Source organism: Macrosteles quadrilineatus, unplaced genomic scaffold (genome assembly GCF_028750875.1).
Source record: "Macrosteles quadrilineatus isolate MER2022 unplaced genomic scaffold, UCM_ALF_1.0 Scaffold_14__1_contigs__length_3811126, whole genome shotgun sequence".
NCBI lineage: Eukaryota > Metazoa > Arthropoda > Insecta > Hemiptera > Cicadellidae > Macrosteles > Macrosteles quadrilineatus.
In genome coordinates this window covers 1155970-1180417 of record NW_026542607.1, presented here as the reverse complement: position 1 = coordinate 1180417, position 24448 = coordinate 1155970, and the positions used below count along the sequence as shown (strand labels likewise).

The 24448-nt window shown below is 30.6% G+C and overlaps 1 protein-coding gene across 2 annotated transcripts; it reads left to right on the top strand.

Moving 5' to 3' along the window:
- The first annotated feature begins 529 nt into the window (after window positions 1-529).
- On the top strand, window positions 530-23936 carry LOC129005035 (tyrosine-protein kinase BAZ1B-like). 2 transcript variants are annotated; one of them, XM_054433792.1, is made up of 10 exons: window positions 530-638; window positions 2335-2403; window positions 3127-3258; window positions 6098-6190; window positions 6937-7149; window positions 7684-7974; window positions 8671-8895; window positions 9810-9920; window positions 23040-23087; window positions 23619-23936. In XM_054433792.1, exons 1-10 carry the CDS (start codon window positions 570-572, stop codon window positions 23697-23699), a joined length of 1332 nt encoding a protein of 443 aa, XP_054289767.1. In that variant the 5' UTR covers window positions 530-569; the 3' UTR covers window positions 23700-23936. The 2 variants fall into 2 exon arrangements, with proteins under 2 accessions (XP_054289767.1, XP_054289766.1); XM_054433791.1 differs by lacking the exons at window positions 23040-23087; window positions 23619-23936 and adding an exon at window positions 22784-22928.
- The last annotated feature ends 512 nt before the right edge of the window (window positions 23937-24448 follow it).

The window sequence follows — 24448 nt, the reverse complement described above, 5'->3', positions numbered from 1 at the left end:
TTGGTACACTATACAAACAGATTACTTATCGAAATGTACTTTTACCAGGCAAGATACGTTATACAGTTAAGTTATAGAGTATTTCGAAGAATTAAACTATATTGTGGCATCACATACATCCCATATAAATAATGCGTCACCTAATTAGAGCACCATAAGATAGCTTCTTGATCAGCATCGTACGTTTTATTAAATTACCTGAAAAAACAAACAAATTATACGTCTAATAACACTAATTTACTAGTGTTATTAGACGTATATAGTGTTATTAGACGTATAGTGTGTTGTTTTTTCACCATAAGATGTCATTCAACATAAATAAATATAATTAACCTTATATTCGTCAACGAAATGTTAAATTTAACATTTCTACCAACGGTTTAACTTTTTATTGCCATTTGCAACGCAACGTTGTTTGTGTACTGCAACATATTATATTTATTATTGTTTCAAAGATATTGCATGTAGTTTATCAATAATAATGGTGTTGAGTCAATCGATCTTATCTCTAATGAGTGATTCGTTATCAGATCTTATCAGTGCGCTGAAGATGAAGTCACCAACTCAAAATGTATATTCTTCCATTGCTAGTCTCTCTACTGCAATGCTCTTATCAGCTAGGAAAGTCTCTTACCCAGGTATGTATCATTATCTACTAGGGGAAACCCGTCGAAATTGACGGTTACTCTTGAGGTTTTATGTAACTTCAGGTAACTGCGATGATAGAGTGAAAATCTTAGTTAAATTGAGGTAGGATAAGCATAATAATGAATATGAGATTGAGTAACTATCTTCAAAAACGTGGTTGGCTTTTTTAGGTTGAACAAAAGGGTTTTTAGGAGTCTTATAATTGTTTCTTATTCATAAGTTTTGTTCATGTTAAAGCCACTTTCACTATACGGGAAAAGGATTTCATATAATTGGTCTGTCATCTTAGGGAAAAATCTATATTACTAATAACTGGTTACATCTGCTTTAGGAAAATCATTCAGACCGTATTTGGATTGCATAAGTGAATCACCATCTTTGGTCAAACAAATATAGAATTTCATCAGCATATTAAATCAGTTTTTTTTTGTATTTGATACAAATATCTGATTCCCCAGAAGGCAGAAACATTCCTACTTCGATCCAAGCAATTTTGATTCCTTCTCTTGCTAAATCGACCAATGTATTTAATCATCCTGTATTTATTTGCTAATTGATTAACTTCTGGCGTAGTTTTGCCTAGGCCGTATCGATCACATAAAGTTGTGCATGTATTTTGTTGATGAGATGGAATTGTAGTGAATTTGACCACAAATCTTGAACATTTGTTGAACCACATCCATAACCTAGTCCGCGTTGGTTGGCAACAAATTATGCAAATGAGATGAGATGTGATGGCACTGTTGTATTTCCGAATGTGTTATAATTAATAGAATAATGTGCTTATCACAGCAACTACATTATTCTATTAATATAATGATCAACATTAATTTTGCAAGATGATTCAATATTTTAATATTTGCTCATGTTAAATTAATTATTTTCAAATTAACCATCACTTAATTTAAAGACAATAATTAAATAACAATTTATTCATTAGTTGATTTGAAATTAGGAATCACGTTTTTATTTCACAGTAAATATTCTCTAATGACCAAGTGATTTTATTAAAGTAAAGTACCATTTAACTATTGTCAATTAAAAGAGTATTATGCCCGTTTGCTTGTTTTGATTTAACCTCAACATTTGACACGTATGAACACATGATCGCACTAAAAAGGTTCATCTTCAAAAATATTCCACCACAGCTTAACCGCTTATAGCTAAAAAAAATTCAATTGCACTGTACATACTTCTCTATTTTTCATCCCAAACTGTAAGTAAAACATGTGATTGGAATTCCTTACATTTGTTTTGATTTTATGTTTATAATTCGTTGTTATTTCGTCACCAGCATGGCAACCCATAAAGCCCATGTTAATCTTTTTTAATTTCAAATTCATTTTTCGTGCTTATCTTTGAGCCTATTTCAATTTTTAAAGGGATTCTGCACATCTTGCGATATATAATGGTAACATCATGGTATAAGTATCAAACTATGGTAATATGGTATGGATGGAATATGGTACAAGAAGCATTGAATAATACTTAAGTAGACATTTCGTTGGTGGATAGACTGCAGCTAGGGAGTCACATAAAAAACAAACTTCACATAGAATGTGCCACCGATAAAGAATCTAGAGTATGCAATAAAGAACAAAAATTCATAGAACAACCCCAACGGATAAATTTCTCTCTCAAATTCCACGATCACTACGTAACAAATTTAATTATCTCGTGTTCCAGGAAATCCCCACCAAAAGATTCTACATGAATCAAAGGGATCTGCCGGGGGACTCAAAAAGGAGGAGGCAGGTAATGGTTATGTTAGCTTTTGCTATTCAAGGTAAACATTAAACTGTGCAGCTATTACTAACTTATGTATAAGTTATGGCAATACTATAATTTGTAAAGGTTAATAGTTTTAGGTTAATATTAACTCGTATGTACGCTGGCATTGTATTCGTAGATTTTCTTCTATTAGAATATTCGAATTCAAATAGGTTGTTGTGACGATTGTTACATACAAATCTTGTTTCAACAACCATATTTTATGTTTTTGGCGGGTCTGTTTGACAAAAAACTTAAAATTTCTTTTATATTTTTTATCGATAATTTAATAGCGGGAATTGAATGATGGAGGGTAAAACTTAAAATTTCTTTTATATTTTTTATCGATAATTTAATAGCGGGAATTGAATGATGGAGGGTAATTCCACTTACTGATTAATGCTCTAATACTTTTTGACATATAATTTCACTTTATAACAAATCCAACTAGTGTCTGCTGAACAACATATGTTTACATAGCTCTGTACTTATTTTTCCGATATTTAAGCTGAAACTATATCGCAAAAACATATCAGACAAGGAATAGCACTTTTTCAAAAGCAAAGCACTTTTTTATTTCCATGTGAAAATCGGAGGAGTTCAAGATTCGTGTTGAGAAACTTTTTTAAAAATTATCTTCATACAAAAGTTCAATTATTGTCATCGATCAAGATTACAGTTTTTATTGGACAGCGCTGTTTATTTTAGGAATCCATTCAACTGAAACCTCCGCCAGCTGATTGGCCATCTCCTACCCTTGGAGCAGCTGACTTCCTCTACGATTTGCAGGAAGTGACGTCACTCTCCCCTCTACAGGCCTACCAACACAAACTGCAAGAGGTATTTAAATAAAATCTTAAATAAAATAAGCTGCAAACTTAAATTTTAAAACCTGTATACCAGTTAACTGCTAAATAATAATACGTGTTTCCACTTTAAAATGAACATGGTTTTAAACAATATAAATGCTTAACGTAATAAATTGAACCACAGATAATTCAAAATAAAATTATGCACACACTACCTGAGTTGGTTGTTCGAATGAGTACATTTGAAAACTATATAGACGAGGTGTTAGCCCGTCCTACGTACGGGAATTCAGTAGTCAGTTAAAACAGTGTACAATTCAGATCAGCTAGTTTACACAAATACAGTAAAGGCAAAGTTTCTTGCAGTTTTAATGTGAAAAATCATCTTGTAAACAAATGTTGTGTGACCAAATAAGTTTTTATTCCATCATAGGCCTATACGATATGCATTTTACATCCGATTATTTTACAATAAAACTGCAATTCTGCAATTTTTACGATGTGAAAAGCGTTGAAGTGAGATTTGCAGCCGATTCGCACAGACGCACACTGATTATTATAAGTAGCCTACGATAGAGAGAGTAATAGTCAATTGAGAAGTGTATAGACCTAGTCAACGATACCACCTTCCATAGCATACCTGCCTCTTCCATAATTATTATCACCAAAATACAACTACTATACACAATTTCCAGTAGGTCTGAACATAAATTATCAGTTCTATCCTTGATAATTACCCACCCTCATTGAATATGTACATCGTAATTTCCCATATTAGTTACTTTAAACTAATATATATTTATAGTTGAAATAAAAGTGATATTTTCACGTTTGGGGGCGCTGATATAGGCGCCCCTAAACGTAACCACAACTGAACACGATTTCTTAAAAGACGGTTTGTCTAATTGCAGTATCCTAGGTCAATGTTGACGTTGTGTTCAATCTATGTCATCCATCTGTTTATCTTTGTATAAAACCCGGCTGAGGTTGTGGTGGTAATTTAAAATCGTGATTCCTGATTATTCTTGATCTTCTTTTTATGACATCAATATTTCCGGGCCTAATCCAAACAAAGTTAAAGCAGACAAACATCAATTGTAAACAAAAAGCTACCATTAAGAATTAAAACATGTAAACGTTGTTATTTTCCTAATCTTTCCTTGAAAAGTGGAGCAGTAAAATAATTTCCATTTAGCCTATCCTTTTTTATTAAGACTCGTGTACAGAGCCTTGATTTGTACTGTGGTTTAATTAATTTAGGTTAAAACTGTGTTTTAAACTGTGGTCTAATTATCTCTACTAATCTTACTTATTTCCTATAATCAATGACAAAATAAGAGTAAATAAAATAACATCATAGTTTCATAGTTTGTATTTAACCAGCTGTTAGTTAAAACAAATTATATTGCTCTAAAACAAATCTAAGATTACAAAGATTGCTTTAAAAAATAATTTGAACATCCTAGTATTTTACTATGTATATTTAATTAATCTGTCATCCTCTTGCAGAAGAATTGAACGTATCAGTGATTAGCATTACACATAGTATAAATAAGTCAACCCTAAGTATGTCTTTACATTTTTATCCAAATGCTGAATTTGTGATACAAAAGCTGAATTTTTACAGCTGTTATGTTAAGCAAATTATTTTATGCCAAAAGCTAGTTTAGAATCCAAGCGTCGGCTGCTAGACTTTTTAAAAATTAAAACTTAATTTCCAAAAAACTGGGACCCTAAACTAAAATTATGGCTTCGACATTCCCTAGTTCTCAAAATTATCTTTCTTTCAACACAAAAATCATGAAAATCCGTCGAGTGGTTGATTCAGAATCGTGAAATAAAAAACACTGTGTCGTTTTAATATTATTGATAAATTGATAGAGAGAATAAATTTCCATTGTCTGCCATCAAGAGATAGATTTAATTTATTCTGTTCTATAAATTGCACATTTTACTCACTCCATTTCTCAATACCCCTGCATTCATACAGTATTTAGTTTTACAGTGAGATAATTAAGAGAGAAAATATATAAGCCATGTTAACAAGAAGAACCAGAAAGGAATAATTTTTATTTTTACAATATTATGAACAATTATCAGCTGTTAATATTAATTTATACAGGCTAATAGAAAATGTTAACTAAAAGAACTGAACATTAATTGCGTACATAAAATGTGCCGTTGTCTGTTAAATTATCAACTGTTTAGCGATCAGCAGGCATCCTTTTTCATTGTAATAAATCCTTGTAAATGTCTTATCGTGTGAAAAAATCAAACCAATTATAACATAAGGTATTTCAGTCCGGTTTTTGTTTGCTTACTGTAAACACTGATGTATTTTTATATCATATGCAATTTCCCTGCATCATCAGCTATGACCTCGTGGAATTATTTCTTTAGTAATGCTAATGGTGTATAAAATTAGTATATTTATTTATAAGTCTTAAGATCAAATGTTATAGGTGTATTTATAATGAAAAATTAAGTATGAGTTTACTGTAGTTATATACTTACACCTCTGTCACTTATAAAAACTCCTTTAGTACTTGAATTATCATAGTGTACATGTCATCGTTTGGAACTATTGCAATTTGAAATCTGTAAATCTTCAAATATGCCTTATCAAAATGTTTGGCTGGCATACACTAAGGACGTGCTATGTTAATACTAAAAATGAAATGAAAGGAATGCAAAAAACTTGTTTATCAAATGGTATTAAAAATATAAGTGGATATTTAATAAAATAATACCCCTGGTTCCTTATACTAATGTTTCACTAGTGGTATCGTATGAAATAAATTGTATTAAGTAACGTCCTGTGTAATAATATAACATATTCTGTAATATTCTAAACTTTAACACACTTTCAGGAGTATTTGAAAAATCTCGAAGAACAATCGCATAAAAAGCCGATTCAAAACCAACCAATCAAAGAGGAGGAGTCTGTATGGTCATCTTCTGATGTACGTAACACATTTTTAATAATTTTGATATTTTTTTAATAATCTGATATATATAAGCGAATTCATGCAAAATGCATTCAGTTTTTAGTATGCAATCATGCAATGATGGTATGGATCTTAATTGATTACTTGAGGAGTTGTCTAGTAAGGAGACTACATTACACGTCTGGGAAATTTCCCTTTTTAATTATGCTGAAATCCCCCCGTGCACTAAGACATTGGTGTTTAGCCAGTTTTGACCCCAAAGACTTTGGACAACAATTCAATGCTTAGACTGCTGGCATTCCCACCTCTTTTACTAGACATTTTAAGTTGTTTCATGACAGATTCTAATAGTTTGTGTACAATGGGTTGACATTTATTAATTCTCAACGTAGGTTATTGATAAATTGAATTTAAAATTTGAAGCGAATAAGCGTTTCTCTCTATGAAAAACGTGTTTGACCTCATTAGCTTAAATTAAAGTAGCTCAATCTTATAAAAATTATAGACCAATTAAAGTACTAAAATTTGTTAAGGTTTTTGTTCCACATTCCTTTGAAAAATACCTCGTTAAGCTTATACAAAAATACTTATTGTTTTTTGTGGTAGCTGTAAAAACACTATTACATAATACTACATAAAAAATACAATAACACAAATTACATTGGTAAAGATATTAAAAACGCAAATTTACCATCCGGCTGGTTGAAACAAAATATTAATTTATATTTCAATATGAAAACAATTTATATTATTTTTTCCAGGAAGACTTCAAAAAGTTATTGGATCCAAACGAGTTATTGAAGCTAAATAAAAAGCTTGCGCCCATATTGACGAAACAAAATAAAATAGGCTCCACTTTTAAGAAAATACTCAGCGAAAAGAAGAAAACTATCGGGACAGGAACGACACCAAGAAGTAAACTGAATAAAATAACCACGACAATCTCAAGTCATCTGAAGAAAAACGAACATGAGGTAAACCAAACATTATCAAACTTTTAGACTGATTATAACTAAACATACAGCTGAACAAAACCCTAGGGCCTAGACCAGCTCTTTCCAAACTATGGATTGCAGGACCGATTTTATGGAGTCGAAAAACTAATAAACTCTTAACACTTTAGTGTTATCAGTTGAAATTATTTAAAGTAAAATATGCACAAGCCTTTCTTGTGATATTTGTTATACTCCTTCAAGTTAATTAACAACTGTCTGCAGCCTAAAAAACCCCAAATAGAAAACCATAATTTAAAATTCCTGCCATTCAGCTATAAACCTACTAACGATGAAGTATTGTGTTATCCTAATCTTAAAAGAAATCATAGATCTGGTATAAATATTCTTTTAATTAATATTAAAACTGATAGTAACTAAAATTTCAACCCCTGGCATCATAATACTCAGCTAATACTGTGTTTGGTACTCAGCTATTTCTATACCTAAGTAAAAATAAAATGTTAAGATTCAAATTCGGATGATTTCATTATTATTTGTGCACAACATTTACAGGCAAAGACTACTGACAACCTAAACACTTCCTTGGAACACAAAAAGACAAGAATAAAAAAGCGGTTGAAGCGAAAGAAACTTGCCGAAAGTAAAACTGGGGACAAAGTGAAATCTAGACGGAGGAAAGCGAAATCAAGAAAGTTTGCGTTTGATGTACACGGATCAGGCGAACATATCAGCAAAGCGTCTAAGGAGGATGTATCAAAATTGAAAAGAGTGACAACTTCAGTCGAACTAAAAAAGAAAAGTTCTTCTTCAAGTGAATCATCTTCGTCTTCGAGTTCCAATGAGGTACGAGCTAATATTGAACTCATTGCACTATACAGTACAATCTATGCGATTACTTTGATTATTATCAAGTTAATTAAACAAGTTACTGTTACTAAAACTGCTAGTTAGATTTTCTATCAAGCACAATATATAATTTGATTCATGACACGAACCTATTTAAGAAAGAATTAACTAGGCTATGCTTAATATTTATAAGTTGGAAGGTATCAGTCAAGTTTAAAATGAGTTTTTGATTCATAACCTTAAAGTAAAATCGTAAGTCAACACGTATAGGTATTTTGTATTTACTTTTCATCGCCTCAATAAAATGATGGGTGGAGTATGAATGTTATTAAGAACTATGAATTATTTACTCTTTAATTTGTATACAAAGTTAGGTAGACTACCCACAGTATAATTTTTATACTTATATTTTTTAAATAATAAACTGAAATTTATTTTCATAATAAAATTTTTTTATATTGGCAAAAATGTAAGCCAACATTTTTAAGTAAACATAGTGTGACTAAAAAAGAAACAATGAGGCATATAAAATATGTAAATATTTACAAAACTACAACTTTAAAAAAACATAAGTTTTTTTTCATAGAATGTAAATATTTAATTAAATTAAACAATACGATATACTTTTTGTCAAAAATTGTCAAGTAGTAAAATAAAAATCCAAGCAAATAAAAACAGAATAATTGGTTTTAGGATATCTCTTTGTCTTCAATTCACGAACACACGACTGAAGAAAACAATACCACGTCTTCAAGTCTGAAAACAACAACAGAAAAATATATTAACACAAGACCTACAGTTCACGAACATATAACTAGTACTCCTGCTCAAACTGAAAAGTCTTCACTGAGAGAAATTTCGAGTTCAACTGAATCAATGATGACGACAGATAAAAACACAGTCTCTGCAAGAAAAATGGTAATATATATCACCATAATTTACTACTAATAATTGGAGTTTGATGTAACTGGTGGCCTGTTCTCAGTTCGGTGGTGTTCGATTTGGGTGCATATTTGGTATCTAACGGAAATCCAAAGTACCAAATAATATAGGACCTGTGTAAAACTACACGATTCAATATAAGACTAATTTTGACAAATATTGAGTATTAACAAATAGTGTTGCAAAACTAATCAGCTGTATTTGTGTTTCCCTTGAATAACAAGCTGTTAATACCAACAATGGAAAGATCGTGTGTTTTAGTTCGTTTTGATTTGGTTATGTTTTGTATTGGATACTTGATTAACTGTGGTTGACGTTTTGATTATATGGCTACTAGCTGTAGTAATAATAGAGATCGATGGGCTACTACAACGCAATAGAAGGCGTTTAGAGCGTTGGGGTTTTGCTACAACTAGTTACAAAAAAAAGGAAATAAACTGTCTGGTGTTTATGAAAATATTGAGTAATATTCTTGTTGTCCGAAGAATATTCCTGTACAGAGTCTAAGTATATTTTTAAGTATGCTTTGTTTAAAATAATAAGTAAATAATTTTTTATACAGGTATATTTTAAGAGAGAAATTAGAGGAATTAGTAATTAAGAGAAATTAGTATATCATCAGTATAATCTATGAAAGCATACTTGAAGCATACATGAAAAAATTGAAATAACTATTTACGAAGTGGATACTTTTGTGAAATGTTTTTTTCCCCTTAGCACTTACTACGCTCAGATGTAACTTCAAAAATTTATGTTTAGAAATGTGTAATTTACAGTGTTATAAAATTAAATATTTAACTGTGGCTACAAATACCGTTTCTCTTATACACTCCTAATCTTTAGTTTACTGTAATTCTTACAGTCCAAATTACAATATTTTCTAATTTCAGGAGTTACGGGAGAAACGAAGACAAATAAAAATGGAAATGAAAAAGGTTTTAAAGGAGGAAGATCTTGAAGGTTCTTTTGGTGACAGGGATTCTGTATGGACCACTTCCGAGGTAGGGGACCCCTTAGAATGTATAATAAAATGTCTTTGTTTCACCGGTCAGCTGATATTAAGTCTAGATTATTATTTATTTAAGTTCAAATTTAAACATAAAATGTTCCAAACCATGCAATTATAAAAATATTGCACGTTTTAAATTAATATTGAAACACTTAGGCTAATATTATAATACAACACTAGGAAGAAATATGATACATTAATAGTAATTATACTGTACTATAACTATAATACATCTATATATAAAGCCAAAAGTACCCATGAACTTTTGAGAAAACTACAAGTCACACCCCCATAAACCATATACTTAAAATGTTCGTCATGACGAGAAACCTTGCGCAAAATAAATTGCCCTATAAGGTCGTAATTGCTTTCCAAAGGAAACTTTCCATTTACCTAATGTTAAAAATACCTCAGCTGTTATTATTTGTTTGTATTACCATTACTGTATTCTGTTTTGTTTATTTCATCTTAACTTAACCAATCAATAGTTTTATTAATACTAATGTAGTAAAACGGGGTGGAGCCTGTGGGTAACAGCTAGGAAGAACTGTGATACATTAATAGTAATTATACTGTACTATAATACAATAATTATAAAACAATATAATGCATGAAATATAATACATCGTAAAGTGACTCTTTTCGACCTGAGCTCAAGTTTCACGATCGAGGAGAAGCCAAGGTCAGGAATTGAGCGTGGGTTAAAAGACATATTTTGCCCATTTCATAAATAGTTTTTCGCCATAGTGCAGTATTATTTATAAAATAACTTAGAAAACGTAAATATTTTTCATGTAAAGATAATCTCTCAAAATGACTTTGAGGTTTTCAATTTTGCTAATGCAAACAAGCAGCTGTTTAAGTAAGTGATTGCCATTTAATACATTTGTCTATTACTATTGTGTGAGACTACGATATTTCGAACTATTGACAAGAATGCAACAACGGCTACAACTGATTAAATCAACCAATATATAATTTCGATACATGCAAGGAAATTTACAACTATGTTCTAAACTGACTTCTACTCCTTAGGCAGTAAAATAACTACTTTAGACCCACAACGCACGTATTAAAAACGGCTTAGTTGCTCCAGTAAAAAAAATATTATCTCTAAACTACAATGAAAGAATCTTCTTGGTTATTAAGATATGTTTTCTTGATTAGAAAAAATAAGAAAGAAGAACAAAGAACATTATATGTATGGAAAGATTAATATATTATTCAACCAACGTCTTTGGGAACAATATTTTCTGTACATTAAACACATTTAATTTTCAATGAGTTATAAAAAATCCACTGATTAATCAACAGTATTATATTTTCGTATAAATTTCAAACAACCCAATAAATGAAAAAAAAATTATTCCTACCCCGTCAATTAAGTTTTATGCATTTTAAATCAACAACAAAACTAAAACTTTCAGTATAAAAATATGCTGAATATTTTCATATTTGATACATCAAATATTCATATTTGATATATTTTCATATTTAAATATTTGAACAGTAGATATAATATACGGGTTTAAAGTCACTTGGGGCACGTTTTCCCATAAGAAATAACATGGGATCATTTTTTGGCCACTAAAACCAAAAATCCTGATCTTTTGCCTAAATATCCCTATAAAATTGTCAAACCTTATTTCTTACTTATTCTCCATAAATATATTCGATATTAAGCTAAAAAAGCTATTTCTTATATTTATTGACCCTTACAAGTGTAAATGTAGAGTAGAGGCAATATAGGGGTTTAACGCCACTTTAGGCACGTTTTCCCCATAAGAATAACATGGTGAGCTTTTTTTGACCACTTTTTTAAAAATCCAGCTCTCGGCCTATACAAGCCTATATAAATGTTCAATACCATTGTATAACTTCATTACTATTTCAAATCCACATGCATTCACAAAATCATCAACTTGACAGTGCGAGGTTTGTACGCGAACTCGGGCGCGCTCCCGGCTCATGGCGCGCTCCCTTGGACATCCTTAGTGGAAATCCACGAGTTCTGGCTACTTGGGAACCCAAGCCATTTGACATACAATAAATCACCCTTCCTTCTAATTACCTTCTCTACCAAATACATGTCTTTATACTTGGTCTTTAACAACTCCTCTGTATAGAAGCCTCCCCTGATTATATTACCATTTTCATCTTTCAAGATATAAGTCACAGGCTTTGTATTCTTAACTTCTGCTATTGTAAATAACTCACCTGTCCAATTTGGAGTATATCCTTTACTAAAAACATGTTTATACTTGGAAATCCTCACACTATCACCCACCTTATATCTTGGCTTTTTAACTTGCACTACTTTAGAAGTCAACCTCTCATGCACATATTTACTATTCTTAATATTCACTTGGTTAGGCTTCATACCTATAGATCTATGCACCTTATTATTATATTTTCGAATTAACTTTGGAAGTAAATCCAACCATTTATAACTTCCCTGAGCACTAAATTCCCTATATAACCAATTTTTTAAAGTTCTCTGAAACCTCTCCACAATTGCAGCCTTAGTTGTAGAAAAAGTGTGATAGTGATTAATATTTAAGTTTTTCATTAGTTTGCTAAAATATTGATTAAAAAATTCTTTTCCATTGTCAGATTGAATGTTTTTAACCCCCTTTGGTAGAATGGTTTTAATGGCTTCTGTAACCACTAACCCTGTCTTATTCTTTAGTGGAGCAGCATAAGCTTTTTTAGAAAATGTATCTATTAAAGTTAAAATATATTTATTGCCAGAATTTTTTCTAGCATAGTTTTGCATATCAATTAAATCTATTTGTATGGTTTCGTTTATACCCAATACTTTAAAAGACCTTCTAATGAAATTCTTTCTTGCAGGCTTATGAAGTTCGTATGCAATTTTATTCATTTTTTATAACATCATCCTTTCCTGTAACTCTAAATACATCACCATTAGCCCCAATCAATAGATTATCTTCCATTCTTTTAAATACATAGTTTTCTGGTATATATGGTCTATTATCTATATACTTAAATCCACTCAAAGATGTGGGGTCAGCAACTAATAAATCAGGATTGTATTCCATCAAATTAAAATTTTTTTCTCCATACACAAATTTTGATCCATCGTAATGCATAGCTTGTGACATTAGACAAATATCATCCAAATGTTCCCCCTCTGGTAGATTCCTTATAAATTGTTTTTTGGCATCCCAACATTTTTATTTTTTATCAAAGGTTATAGTCTGTTCTTTTATAACACAGTCAGTTTCATCAATGGCAGGTTTAACACGTACTAACCTTTTATTATAAAAACTCCAATAGCCTGCTTCCATTTTTGGAACTTGTGAAACATTCACAGCATCTTTACTATCTGTACCTTCTATCAAATTGCTAAGTTTCTGTTTCTTAGCATTCCAAACACCATTCTCTGATTCTAAAAATTCATAACTATTATCATCTTGTACAAATTTACCATCTTCTTTTCGTATTAAAGTCTGTTGTAAAGTGGGCACATCATTTAAACTTTCACCCTTTTCTACATTAGTAATTTTCCGTTTCTTAGCATTCCAAACACCATTCTCTGATTCTAAAAATTCATAATTATTATTGTCTTGTACAAATTTACCACCATCTGTTCGTATTAAAGTCTGTTGTAAAGTGGGCACATCATCTAAACTTTCACCCTTTTCCACATTAGTAATTTTCTGTTTTTTAGCATTCCAATTTTTATTCTTAGATTCTAAAAACTCATATTTAGTTTTACCTTGTAAAAAGACATCACCTTTTCTAGTTAATGTCTGTCTCAAAGTTGATTCATCATCTACAAACTCCCCATCTTTAACATTACCAATTTTACGGTTTAAACCATTCCAACTATCGTCTTGTAAATTTAAAGTAGGTTCACTACTAGCCCTGGGTTCTGCAGGCTTATTATATGGATTATATAAACGATAAAATTTATCTATAAACATATTTTTATTTAATAAATAATTCCACTTTCTCTCAATTCCTCAATAATGGAATCTATTTCATTATCCACTCCTGAGTTACCGGCTTGGCGACTTAGCCAAAGAAGTCTTAACCTATCTACAAGCTCATTAGGATCATTCCAATAAATGTAGTCTATTTTATTACCAGTCACTTGTCTCAAACCTTCACCAACAGATCTAAATAGAGGTTTAATTATATTAAGATATTTAGTATGTCTATTACTTGAAATTGGTGCACCATCTTTGTAACTCTTTAAATGTCCATTTGTAGCTTCCAAAATCTCTTTATAATTTTGTAAATCAACCTGAGTATAGTTCTCAGGTTCTTTTAAAGTTAACAATTCCCACAAACCTTTTGTTCCCTTGTAGGTTTTATTTGCAACTGTAACATCATCATTAGCAATATCAACTTCCTTATTTCCAATAAAAAATTTATTTGCTTCTCGTCTAATACCATATGTAGTGTCTGTCATACTACTTTTACTGAGGTAATTTCCTAAATAGTCTGATGCTAAAAGACCAAAATCTAATTTCTGTGGGGTGGATTGCTGTAATGGTTGTAATGGTTGTAATCTTGGTATCATTGATATTCTAGATGGAGTCATTGGGAGAATCTCCATTCGAGGACTCTCTGTTTTGGCGATTTTTCTTAATTCTTGTAATGGCTCTATTAAAGGTTGGAATGTTTGGAACCTCTCTTCAGCCTCTAGAAACTTGCCACGTTTTAAAGCTCTATATTTCTCTCGTATTTGATTTGCAGAGTCAACTAATTCTTGTTGAATGTTTTTCATCTTTTATTTACATTTTATTTATCTCATTTGACAAAGGATTGTACTCAAACACTTTATCATGTATTATCAAACAATATGCAGATGTATTTGCTGGCACATTTTCTGCAGTTTCAATCTCTAATTTAATATCAACAATTCCTTCCTTCACTGTTTCGTTCTGTCTAGAACAGTCTATTACAATTAGTGGATATTTCTTCATAAACTCAGCCCTACTAATCATAGGATCTGGGATAGTATTATAGTAAGTCTCTCTAAACCTCATAAACATCTCATAAGCTTTAGAGACATCTCCATTTTCAAAGTCGAGATTTAAATCACTATAAGGATAATATTCAGAGTTTAGAAATACTTTGAGATTTTTTAATTTACAGTGATCAAATTCATCAGTTCTTTTTCGTGCACTATTATCCCTAGCTGTTTGGAAACCAAATATAATATACCTAGGCTTCTCTAAACTTGAAGATGTCTTTACTGACCATGTATGTCTTGTGGTATTGGGATATGATGGAAGTTCATGCAGCTCTAAACTTCTAAATGCAATTTGCAAATTTTTATTTTGCAATAACATCTTTTGTAATTGTAACTTCTCTCCATCTGATGGTATCACGTGTGGCATTACCCATTGAATTGAGTTAAGTGTAATTTTGGGAATCGTATCAGCAGTGCCATTGATATACAATTAATGTACAATTCAAATCATTTTTGGATCTTTTCAACACCAATTCTTGTTTGACATTTACTAATACCTTATTAAAATCCTCAAATACACCCATTAACATCTCTAATGGCAAACATGTACTAAACTTGCCACCTTTATGGAACTCTTTTAAATTCGTGTCAGAATCAAATGCTACATTTGACAATTTAGTAGTTTTATTGTAAGAGCTCAATATTTTCATAAGACTAGAAATTCCTGGGTTTCTTACAATGTCTATTTCTTTACCTGCAACTTCGTATCTAATTTCATCAAATAAGAACGCAAATGCATTATTTATAAAATGACCTTTATCATGATTTTCAATTTCTCCCTTAATATACAGATAACTCCTACATGGTAGAGTTAGCAAATCTTGATTATTAATACATATTCGAATTTCATCAGAATTATTTATTGCTAAAGTATTGTGGGGAACATAGGAGTGATTTGTAATTTTAACCACACTATCGTCGAATTGGGATTTCCCTGTAACGTCTAGAAAATCTTCCATTTTTATTAATAGAAAATTTTAACTTTAGTCCTATTGATTTTAGGAACCTAGCATTTTGTACACTTATAGATAAATTCTTATAAATTCTCATATCTTTTTTATATGACAAGTAATTGTAGTTTCTTCTCCGTTAAAGTCAATAGCCTTGTCGTGTTGATCTGCAAATGTAATACTGACAACATCTAAACTTCTCTTATTTACAGGAAAATATATAATATTTCTTGGAACTTCGATAATTTTGTAGCCAGGAGGAGCTTCTGGATAAAAGCTATGTATGGTGTGTGATTTGTTTCCGTTTAAATAGGACCCGTTTGCAATATTACATTTTACTCTAATCACATTTACATTATTAATGTTTATTTTATTTGTAGATTCAAACTGAACACCAGGAGTAGAAACACCTTTAAATCCCAATAAAACAGACCCTAAACATGTTTTTGTAAAATCAAACACGTGATTAGAAAGTAATGTTGCTTTCATAGTTTTATTATTAGCTGTAAGGAAAAAGTCTGGGATTTGCTTTTGAATTTCCTTTGTAAGCTCAACCACCTCATATGTTCCTTCAGAAATTTCTATTGTAACTGGAGCTTTGTGGTCATAATAGAAAACATCATCACCTTCTCTAATGGTTAATTTGTTGCCCTTAAGTTGATTTAATTTTGGAATAAGCCCTTTAAATAAAAGTTTGACTTTAGTATTAATTAATGCATCTCCATTTTTATGTATTATAACTTTAAGTTTACCATCTAATAACTGGTTTAAATCATCAACTAAGATCTCTCCCTTTGGTAATGTTTTTTTCTCTACTTTGTAATATGTTAAAGTATTAAGAGGTTTTTTCACATTAAATATAGAATTATAACTTTGAAAATCTACTAATCCAATTACATAATCATCATTTAATTCTATGGGAGGAAAGAACACTGACTTTAGCTCTGGCTCTGTACCCGAAAATGTTATAGTAAATGAATCCATTTTTATAAAGAAACATTTTTTATGAATGATAAACATAAAATTCCACAAATAGAACTATTTAAATCTTGTATTTGATCGGTTGTATAGTAGATTTTATATCCCTCAAAATATTTAATTACTTCTTTTGGAGGTTGGATTCCAAATGGGTCAAAATAAATTACAATATCTTTATTTTTACGATATGCTGTCCAATGTGTGCCAGATGAGCTATCTAAATTAACTATTCCGCATTCTTTTACTCTTGGTGTTAGATTTTTTAGCTCGCTTTTTAGGTACACTCCCCTGAATTGAGGCACGTCTTTTGCGGCCTCTAACAGCTGGTAGTAGTCCATCTTTTTTATTAAATTTTAATCCCATTCCCATTTTTGCTTTTGCCTTCATCAAATTTGTCACGGCATAAGCAGCTGCTCTTTCAGCAAGATTTGCGTCCTTGGCCGTTACTCTAGTCCAAGCTAAGTCTGCTAATCTCATGTCTGCTTTGTTCCGAGCAGCGGTATCGGGATTATTCATTTGAATATGTCATGCTCTTTACAATAAGAGTCTAGTTTATTTTTTGGAGGTACATTTTTAGCTAAATTCTCACGTACATTCGTTCCAGGTCCACAGTACTGATAAGATGGTATGTGAAGTGGAAATGGAAGGTTATTTATAAGAGTATTCAATAACCCTCGACCCCTGTAAGGTTTTAGGAATAAACCTTTGCCCTTTTTACATGTTTTCTTATTATCATTTTTTACCATTTTTATTATATAAAAAATGTCTTTTATTCAACAAAAACATAAATTTAAAATAGTACATACTAAGGAAAATATACCAAAGAAGTTGGGTCTATTTCCTACCAATATTCGATGTGTTATTTGCGGTCCAAGTGGAAGTGGGAAGACGGTTGTAATTTATAACTTAATTGTAAGAAAGGAAGGATTAAAATTTACAAACTTGTATTTAATATCTAAATCATTAGAACAAGAAAAATATAAAAAAATAATTGAAATATTTAGTTTGTGTGATGAAGTGAAATTACACACGTTTACTGACTGTGAAATCACACCAAATGATGTAAAATCACAGTCAGTTGTTGTATTTGATGACATAAATAGTCCAAATATTACACAATTTTTCTCAATGGGTCGACATAAAAATATTAACTGTTTTTACTTGTGTCAATCTTACAGCAAAGTACACAAACATTTACGTGATAATGTAAATTTCCTAATATTATTCAAACAAGATGATTTAAATTTAAAACATGTATATCACAATCATGTTGGTAATGACTTTTCATTTGACCAATTTAAAAATCTCTGTCATCAATGTTGGGATAAAACTAAATATGGCTTTTTCGTAATAGACAAATAAAGGTCAAAGAATAATGGTAAATATAGATTTATGTTTGACCAATTCTATCAAGAGGATGGTAAGGGTAAATAAATAAAAGACTGGAGTTTTTTAACATTTGCATTTATTTTGCAGCATTGAATATATCTACACATACAATTCATGTTTGATCAATTTTATAATGACCAAGCGCAAGAGTATTAATGCCATCTTCAAGAATAAACCTCTTGTCATCGTCAAAGGATAGTACTTTCTTGTTCATGGTCAAGGTTTGAAGATGATGATTTGTAGATTTAATTCTTGTCACATTCTCATAGTAATCTTGCCCAGTTGCAAGACAGTTCAAATAATGTTGATGTCTAAGGAGATGTTTAACTGTAGCACCATCAGCTCCTTTAGCTTTCTTCACCTCTAAAGCTTGCTTGTCTTCTTCATATAACCATTTTAGAGGAATATAAGAATATAACTTTGGTCTTAAACCACAATATTCATACATAATATGACCATCTAATTCGTCTTTAAACTTGCCAGTGACTTTTTTATTTTTATCAGAGTATAAGAAATGGTCTTTACTATATCCAGAGGTATCAAAAAAGTGCAAGTCACATTCTATTTCCTTGTAAAAGTCCTGAGTAACTATAGAATACATTAAAGAATCTGTATCTGTCATAAGAAATCTTTTGTTCTTAAATTTTGACATATAATTATAGTGGAAATCATACCTTATTACTTTACTTATATCCAAAATTGTCATTCCTAAATATATAGGTTTATTAAACTTTACAACTAATTTATTTAAATGTATAGCATGTAAATTGTTATCGAACTTTTTGCTACAGTCAAACCTTGGATTAGTGACATATTTTGTTAATAGTGACTCATCCTTGAGATAAATGTCACGAAACTTTCGTTGATTCATAATTGTTCGACCAAAGAGACTATTATTTAACAATTTGTAAAAGTCTTTTTCGAAATCATTTTTAGCCCATTTTCGTTTTTCAATATTAAAATTAATATAGGGCGCAAGCCATTTAGACTGTCTAAATTTTAAAATTCTGTGGTATTTTGTAACAATCAAACCCAATTCCTCATATTTTTGTAATGCTTTGTAGTGTAAAATATATTTAGTTTTGTCATTTAAATTAGGTATTAATTTGCCATTCATTTTCTCTGGTGCTAATGGATAGTCATTATGTAAATCATGTAAGCTTTTATCATATTTTAAATCAACTTCTAAAATGTATCCAAACTCATCATTTTGATTATATTTGTAGTCTATCTCATTTGTCCAACGAAATCCATCCACGGGCAGTGGCTCACACATTGCTGTAGAGTATAGCGAGTTACAGTCTAAATATATTAAATACACACTCTCTTGATTGGGGTCATAGTGTTCACCCATATATCTATTATTGGCTTTAGCGTAACGTGTGGAAATCATACTGACTCCTCCTCTAATCGCACTTTCTATGAACAAATGCATGTCAATATCTTGAAATAGTTGTAATTTTATACCAGTCATTCTAAGACAGGCCTCCCATGTTAATCCAGGAAGTGAATACATATGTACGGGGTCCAGTTTGTAATCCTTTAAACACAGGTCTCTAAATGTCTCAAACACATCAGCCAGTAGCAATACATCTGTTTTAAGATATAAATCATGATATTCTTGTAAATTATTTATATTAAAATGGGTCCAGACATTTTTAGCATGTTCGTATTCGTTGGAAGAGATATGTTCTTTAGTTAAAGTACTGTAAAATTTTTCAATTGGAGGTAGAGACTCTGCGAACTTATCTGGCCCCGTCATATATTCATATGGAAATACGCCTTTACGTTGTAGTAGTGGATTGTCTATGAATCTAAATGTATTTAAATTGGAAGCTAATTTGTATAATGGAAGGGACAGAAAGTTATAGGAATCTAAAAATATCAAATCATCAACAGAGAATGATATATATTTTTCCATATCTTTAGCTATACAATTTAATTTATGTTTATTAAACTTTCCCAAGTGTTGCATTATTAAATGTCCATCGTAATTTTTCAAGTTATGGAAGAATATTGGGATTATCTTTGTTACTTTATAGTTTAAATTACAATCATTGTGGGCAGCTCCACGGTATTGCCCAGAGGAATGGCAATGATCTCTCACCCTATCAAAATATAGGGGCTTTTCACAAATGTGACAGTGTGTTGAGTTTTGGAAAGATACCTCTTGCTCAGGAGTCATTACTAGGGGAATGTATATTGCCATTTGATTTTTAATATAATCATAAGTCTCAAATAGCCTTTCGAAAAACACATCCATAACATTTATACCACTGTACAACTCTTCAGAAATAATTTTTGAATCTTTTACTACGACAAATGCAAAACCCGATGGAATATGTATATTGGAGTTTATAAAGCATTCAAAATCAGCATAAATTACATATGGAGCTTTAATTTGATATTTATAATTTTTAAATTGTAATATATCTTGTTTAGACATTTCCACTCTTTGCGCATCAAAATTCTTACAATATATTATATGACGTTCTAATTTATCATTGGTGTAAAAATGTTGCAAACACAGCTTGCAAAAATGCTTCTTATTGTTATCTTTTGTACAATGGAACATTAACTTATCAAAATCACGAATTAAACAATAATGTGATTTACGACCTTCTTGTAATAATAATAAATCTACATGGGTATTACTATTCAGTTTGGTTGTTCTTAATGGATATACACATTTCTGGTCTTCAACTCCAAATACATTAACACTTATATTATTTTGTGTTTCAAATTTATCAATATCAGATATTTTTACGGGATATTTTATATTTGTCATATTTAACTGACTTTCATAGGGTACATAATTAGAGACTCTATTAGCATTTTCATTGATACAATTCCTTGGATATAAAGCTGCTAATATCGACCAAAGGAAACATTTATTGTCAAAATTTCTTATATTTAGAACTGCATGTTTTGATTGAATACTCTCTGGTGTGGGGATATATGACTTTGGAGTTAGGGGTTTATACTTGTAAACATGCAGCTGCCAATACTTAGTATGGTCATATATCCAACCACTGCCTTGGGCTTGATATTTGTGAATGGATGCATCAATCTTTAAAAGTGCATTTTTAATTTGAGGCTTTAAATCTCTTTTCTCAATAATTAAGGTAGTAAGACTTCTAAAATCCGCTATACATTCTTTTTCATTAACTAATTTTCCATTTTTATCCATTGAATATTTTATAAATTTAATTCTCCTAACTAAAGTCCATTTTATTGGCGGAGGACAAGACTTGAGAGCATTTTCAAGTTCAGCTCTAATTGATTCACCAACAAATTTTATCATTGTGTATGGACAATTGTTGCAAGAATTGATATGTCTTCTAAAATGGCCAACAACATTTTTCTTACAAAAATTACAAGTCTTGTGACTTTGTAATATATGTGATTTTAAAGCCACATTATTATCACAGATTAAATCACAAACCTTGCACAGTTTCACATTCATTTGATGAATTACCTTGTAGTGGCGAATCAGGTTACTTTTGGTGGAGAGCGACACGGAGCAGTGTTGACATGACGGCTTCATGTTTAGGAATGAGGACTTGGGCTGATGTCACCTCTATTTATAGATTTTCCGAAAATTTCAAAAATTTTAACCAGAAATTGTGAAATTTTCAAAAATTTTTAACCAGGAATTGTGAAATTTTCAAATTTTTTAACTAAAAATTAAGAAGTTTTTACATAAATTTCAAAAATTTTAATTAGAAATTACTTCAACGGGAGGTCACCCACTCAAGACTTAATCAGTATTTGCCACTAGAGACGAGAAGACTGACCATGAGTCAGGAGCAAGAAGCCTGACCATAGGTCAGGAGCGCGCCATGAGCCGGGAGCGCGCCCGAGTTCGCGTACAAACCTCGCACTGTCAAGTTGATGATTTTGAGAATATACATGTGAATGCATGTGGATTTGAAATAGTAATGAAGTTATACAATGGTATTGAACATTTATATAGGCTTGTATAGGCCGAGAGCTGGATTTTTAAAAAAGTGGTCAAAAAAAGCTCACCATGTTATTCTTATGGGGAAAACGTGCCTAAAGTGGCGTTAAACCCCTATATTGCCTCTACTCTACATTTACACTTGTAAGGGTCAATAAATATAAGAAATAGCTTTTTTAGCTTAATATCGAATATATTTATGGAGAATAAGTAAGAAATAAGGTTTGACAATTTTATAGGGATATTTAGGCAAAAGATCAGGATTTTTGGTTTTAGTGGCCAAAAAATGATCCCATGTTATTTCTTATGGGAAAACGTGCCCCAAGTGACTTTAAACCCGTATATTATATCTACTTACCTTTATCTATGATCTAATATCTAACATGATCTATCTCCTCATGTATAAGAAGTTTGAGAATATAACCTTAACCTTCCAAACTTAATAACTAAGAACAGTTACAAAGTATGTCTCATAATAATTCAAAAGATATAACAATAATTTGTTATTAAATTTAGGCAGCTTGAGAAATTTTTTTTAAATTTCTTTTAACACGGCCTTTCCTTTCTAGGAGGAATTTTACATCGAGTACAATGATATAAGAAAATCAGCTGACAGAAAAATCGAAGCTTTGAAAAAGATTAGAACCACTGAAACTCCTACCACGGTTAAAAATATTTATAAAAATATCATTCAAGTTATAAATTAGCCTGTTCATCAGTATTGCCTTTAGACTTCTTATGAAGTTGGTACAAGTAGTGTGTTTTGTAATTTGTGGGTTGTCCTTAAACATATTTGTTTCAATTAAGAAATTGTTAATTTTTTAGCCGAGCAAACTTCCAATTCACAAAGTAACTCCAAAGCAGGCGTTATTTGTAAGTATTGATACTCATTTAATAAAGCAGTTTTAGTTAATTTAGCCTTAGCGTTACTTAGTTTTGGCGTAAGTTTTAAACGTACCATTAATATGCAGAAAAAGCAGTGATTTGATAAAAAAATGATAACGTTAACAAAAATGCATTTATGATTAAAAGTATATTCTTATACAATGCAGATAACTTTTTTACACAGGCATACTTTGAATTTACAATGATAAACGTATCAAACATAAATGTAGAAATTGTTCATAAAATCAAGTATCGTTTACAATTTATAGTTTAATATCATTCATGAAATATTTCTTGAATAAATATTGACAAAAGCAAAATTTATGACTTATTTTTTACTATTAAATTAAACCCGTGTGAATTTTGTACAAAAAGTACAGTTGAGCTTAAAACTATTGTTGATACAGTAGTTGACTCGGCCTAGGCCAACTTTATTTTCAAATATATTATCCTAAAACATTTTAAAAATTAAATCCTTGTTGTGTATTAGCGGATTATTTATTGTGTTTCCATTTACAGGGAATTCTAAAACATAAAATACTTGGATTCGTTGACAACCTTTTAAGATCGTCAAACAAAGAAATATTCAGGAGAAATTAACTACTAGCGGAGAAGATAGAATAATCCAAGGAATCATTATGGCTGTGTAGGTATGATCTTGGCCACCATGAAGTACACTGTACTAATTAGCAAGAGAAATTCCAATTTTAATTATATTGACAAACCTCGTGTGATGCTGAAATAAACAGGTATCGATATAATTTTAAAATATACCAACATGCTTTCATGTAATTAAAAAACAAGTAAATTAATGTTATTAGACATATTTTGGTAAGAGAGTACATCAAAATTGGTCAACAGAACGACTCAAAAATTTTATATTTAATTAATTTATACTCAAATAAAAATATTTTTTATATCAACTCATTTTCTGTTTATTAATACCTCTCTGTAACTAAAAAGAATTTAAAAAAAAATATATTTACAGGTTACTGTTTTACTAAATGACTACAGATGATTTATGGGGGGAAACTGTCTATAAATATGATTTAGTCTGAAGTGAACGAAGTATTTATGGCTAGAAAATATTTGCCTTCCGTAAATATTATTGGGATCTTCTTCAAGCTTACGTCTGCCACTTGTGGTCCTAGCCTACTGGTACTGTATATCCAAACACGTTATTTGGGCTGTTAGAAACACAGTTAATGAGTACATTATATATAAGTTCACTACCATACTCATTATCATCAATGATTTTTGGGATCTTGTAGTCTTGGTAGTAAATGTGTTTCAGAAGTTTAATTATTGATATTGAACATATTTAAGTATATTTTGTTGATTTATAATCT

What these genes read in the sequence shown, in the direction of transcription:
- LOC129005035 (XM_054433791.1), top strand. Translation starts at nt 570, where the DNA reads ATGTATATTCTTCCATTGCTAGTCTCTCTACTGCAATGCTCTTATCAG. An exon ending in ACCAACACAAACTGCAAGAG is followed by an intron (nt 3,259 to 6,097) that starts GTATTTAAATAA and finishes ACACACTTTCAG; the next exon opens with GAGTATTTGAAAAATCTCGA. An exon ending in CAGTCTCTGCAAGAAAAATG is followed by an intron (nt 8,896 to 9,809) that starts GTAATATATATC and finishes TTCTAATTTCAG; the next exon opens with GAGTTACGGGAGAAACGAAG.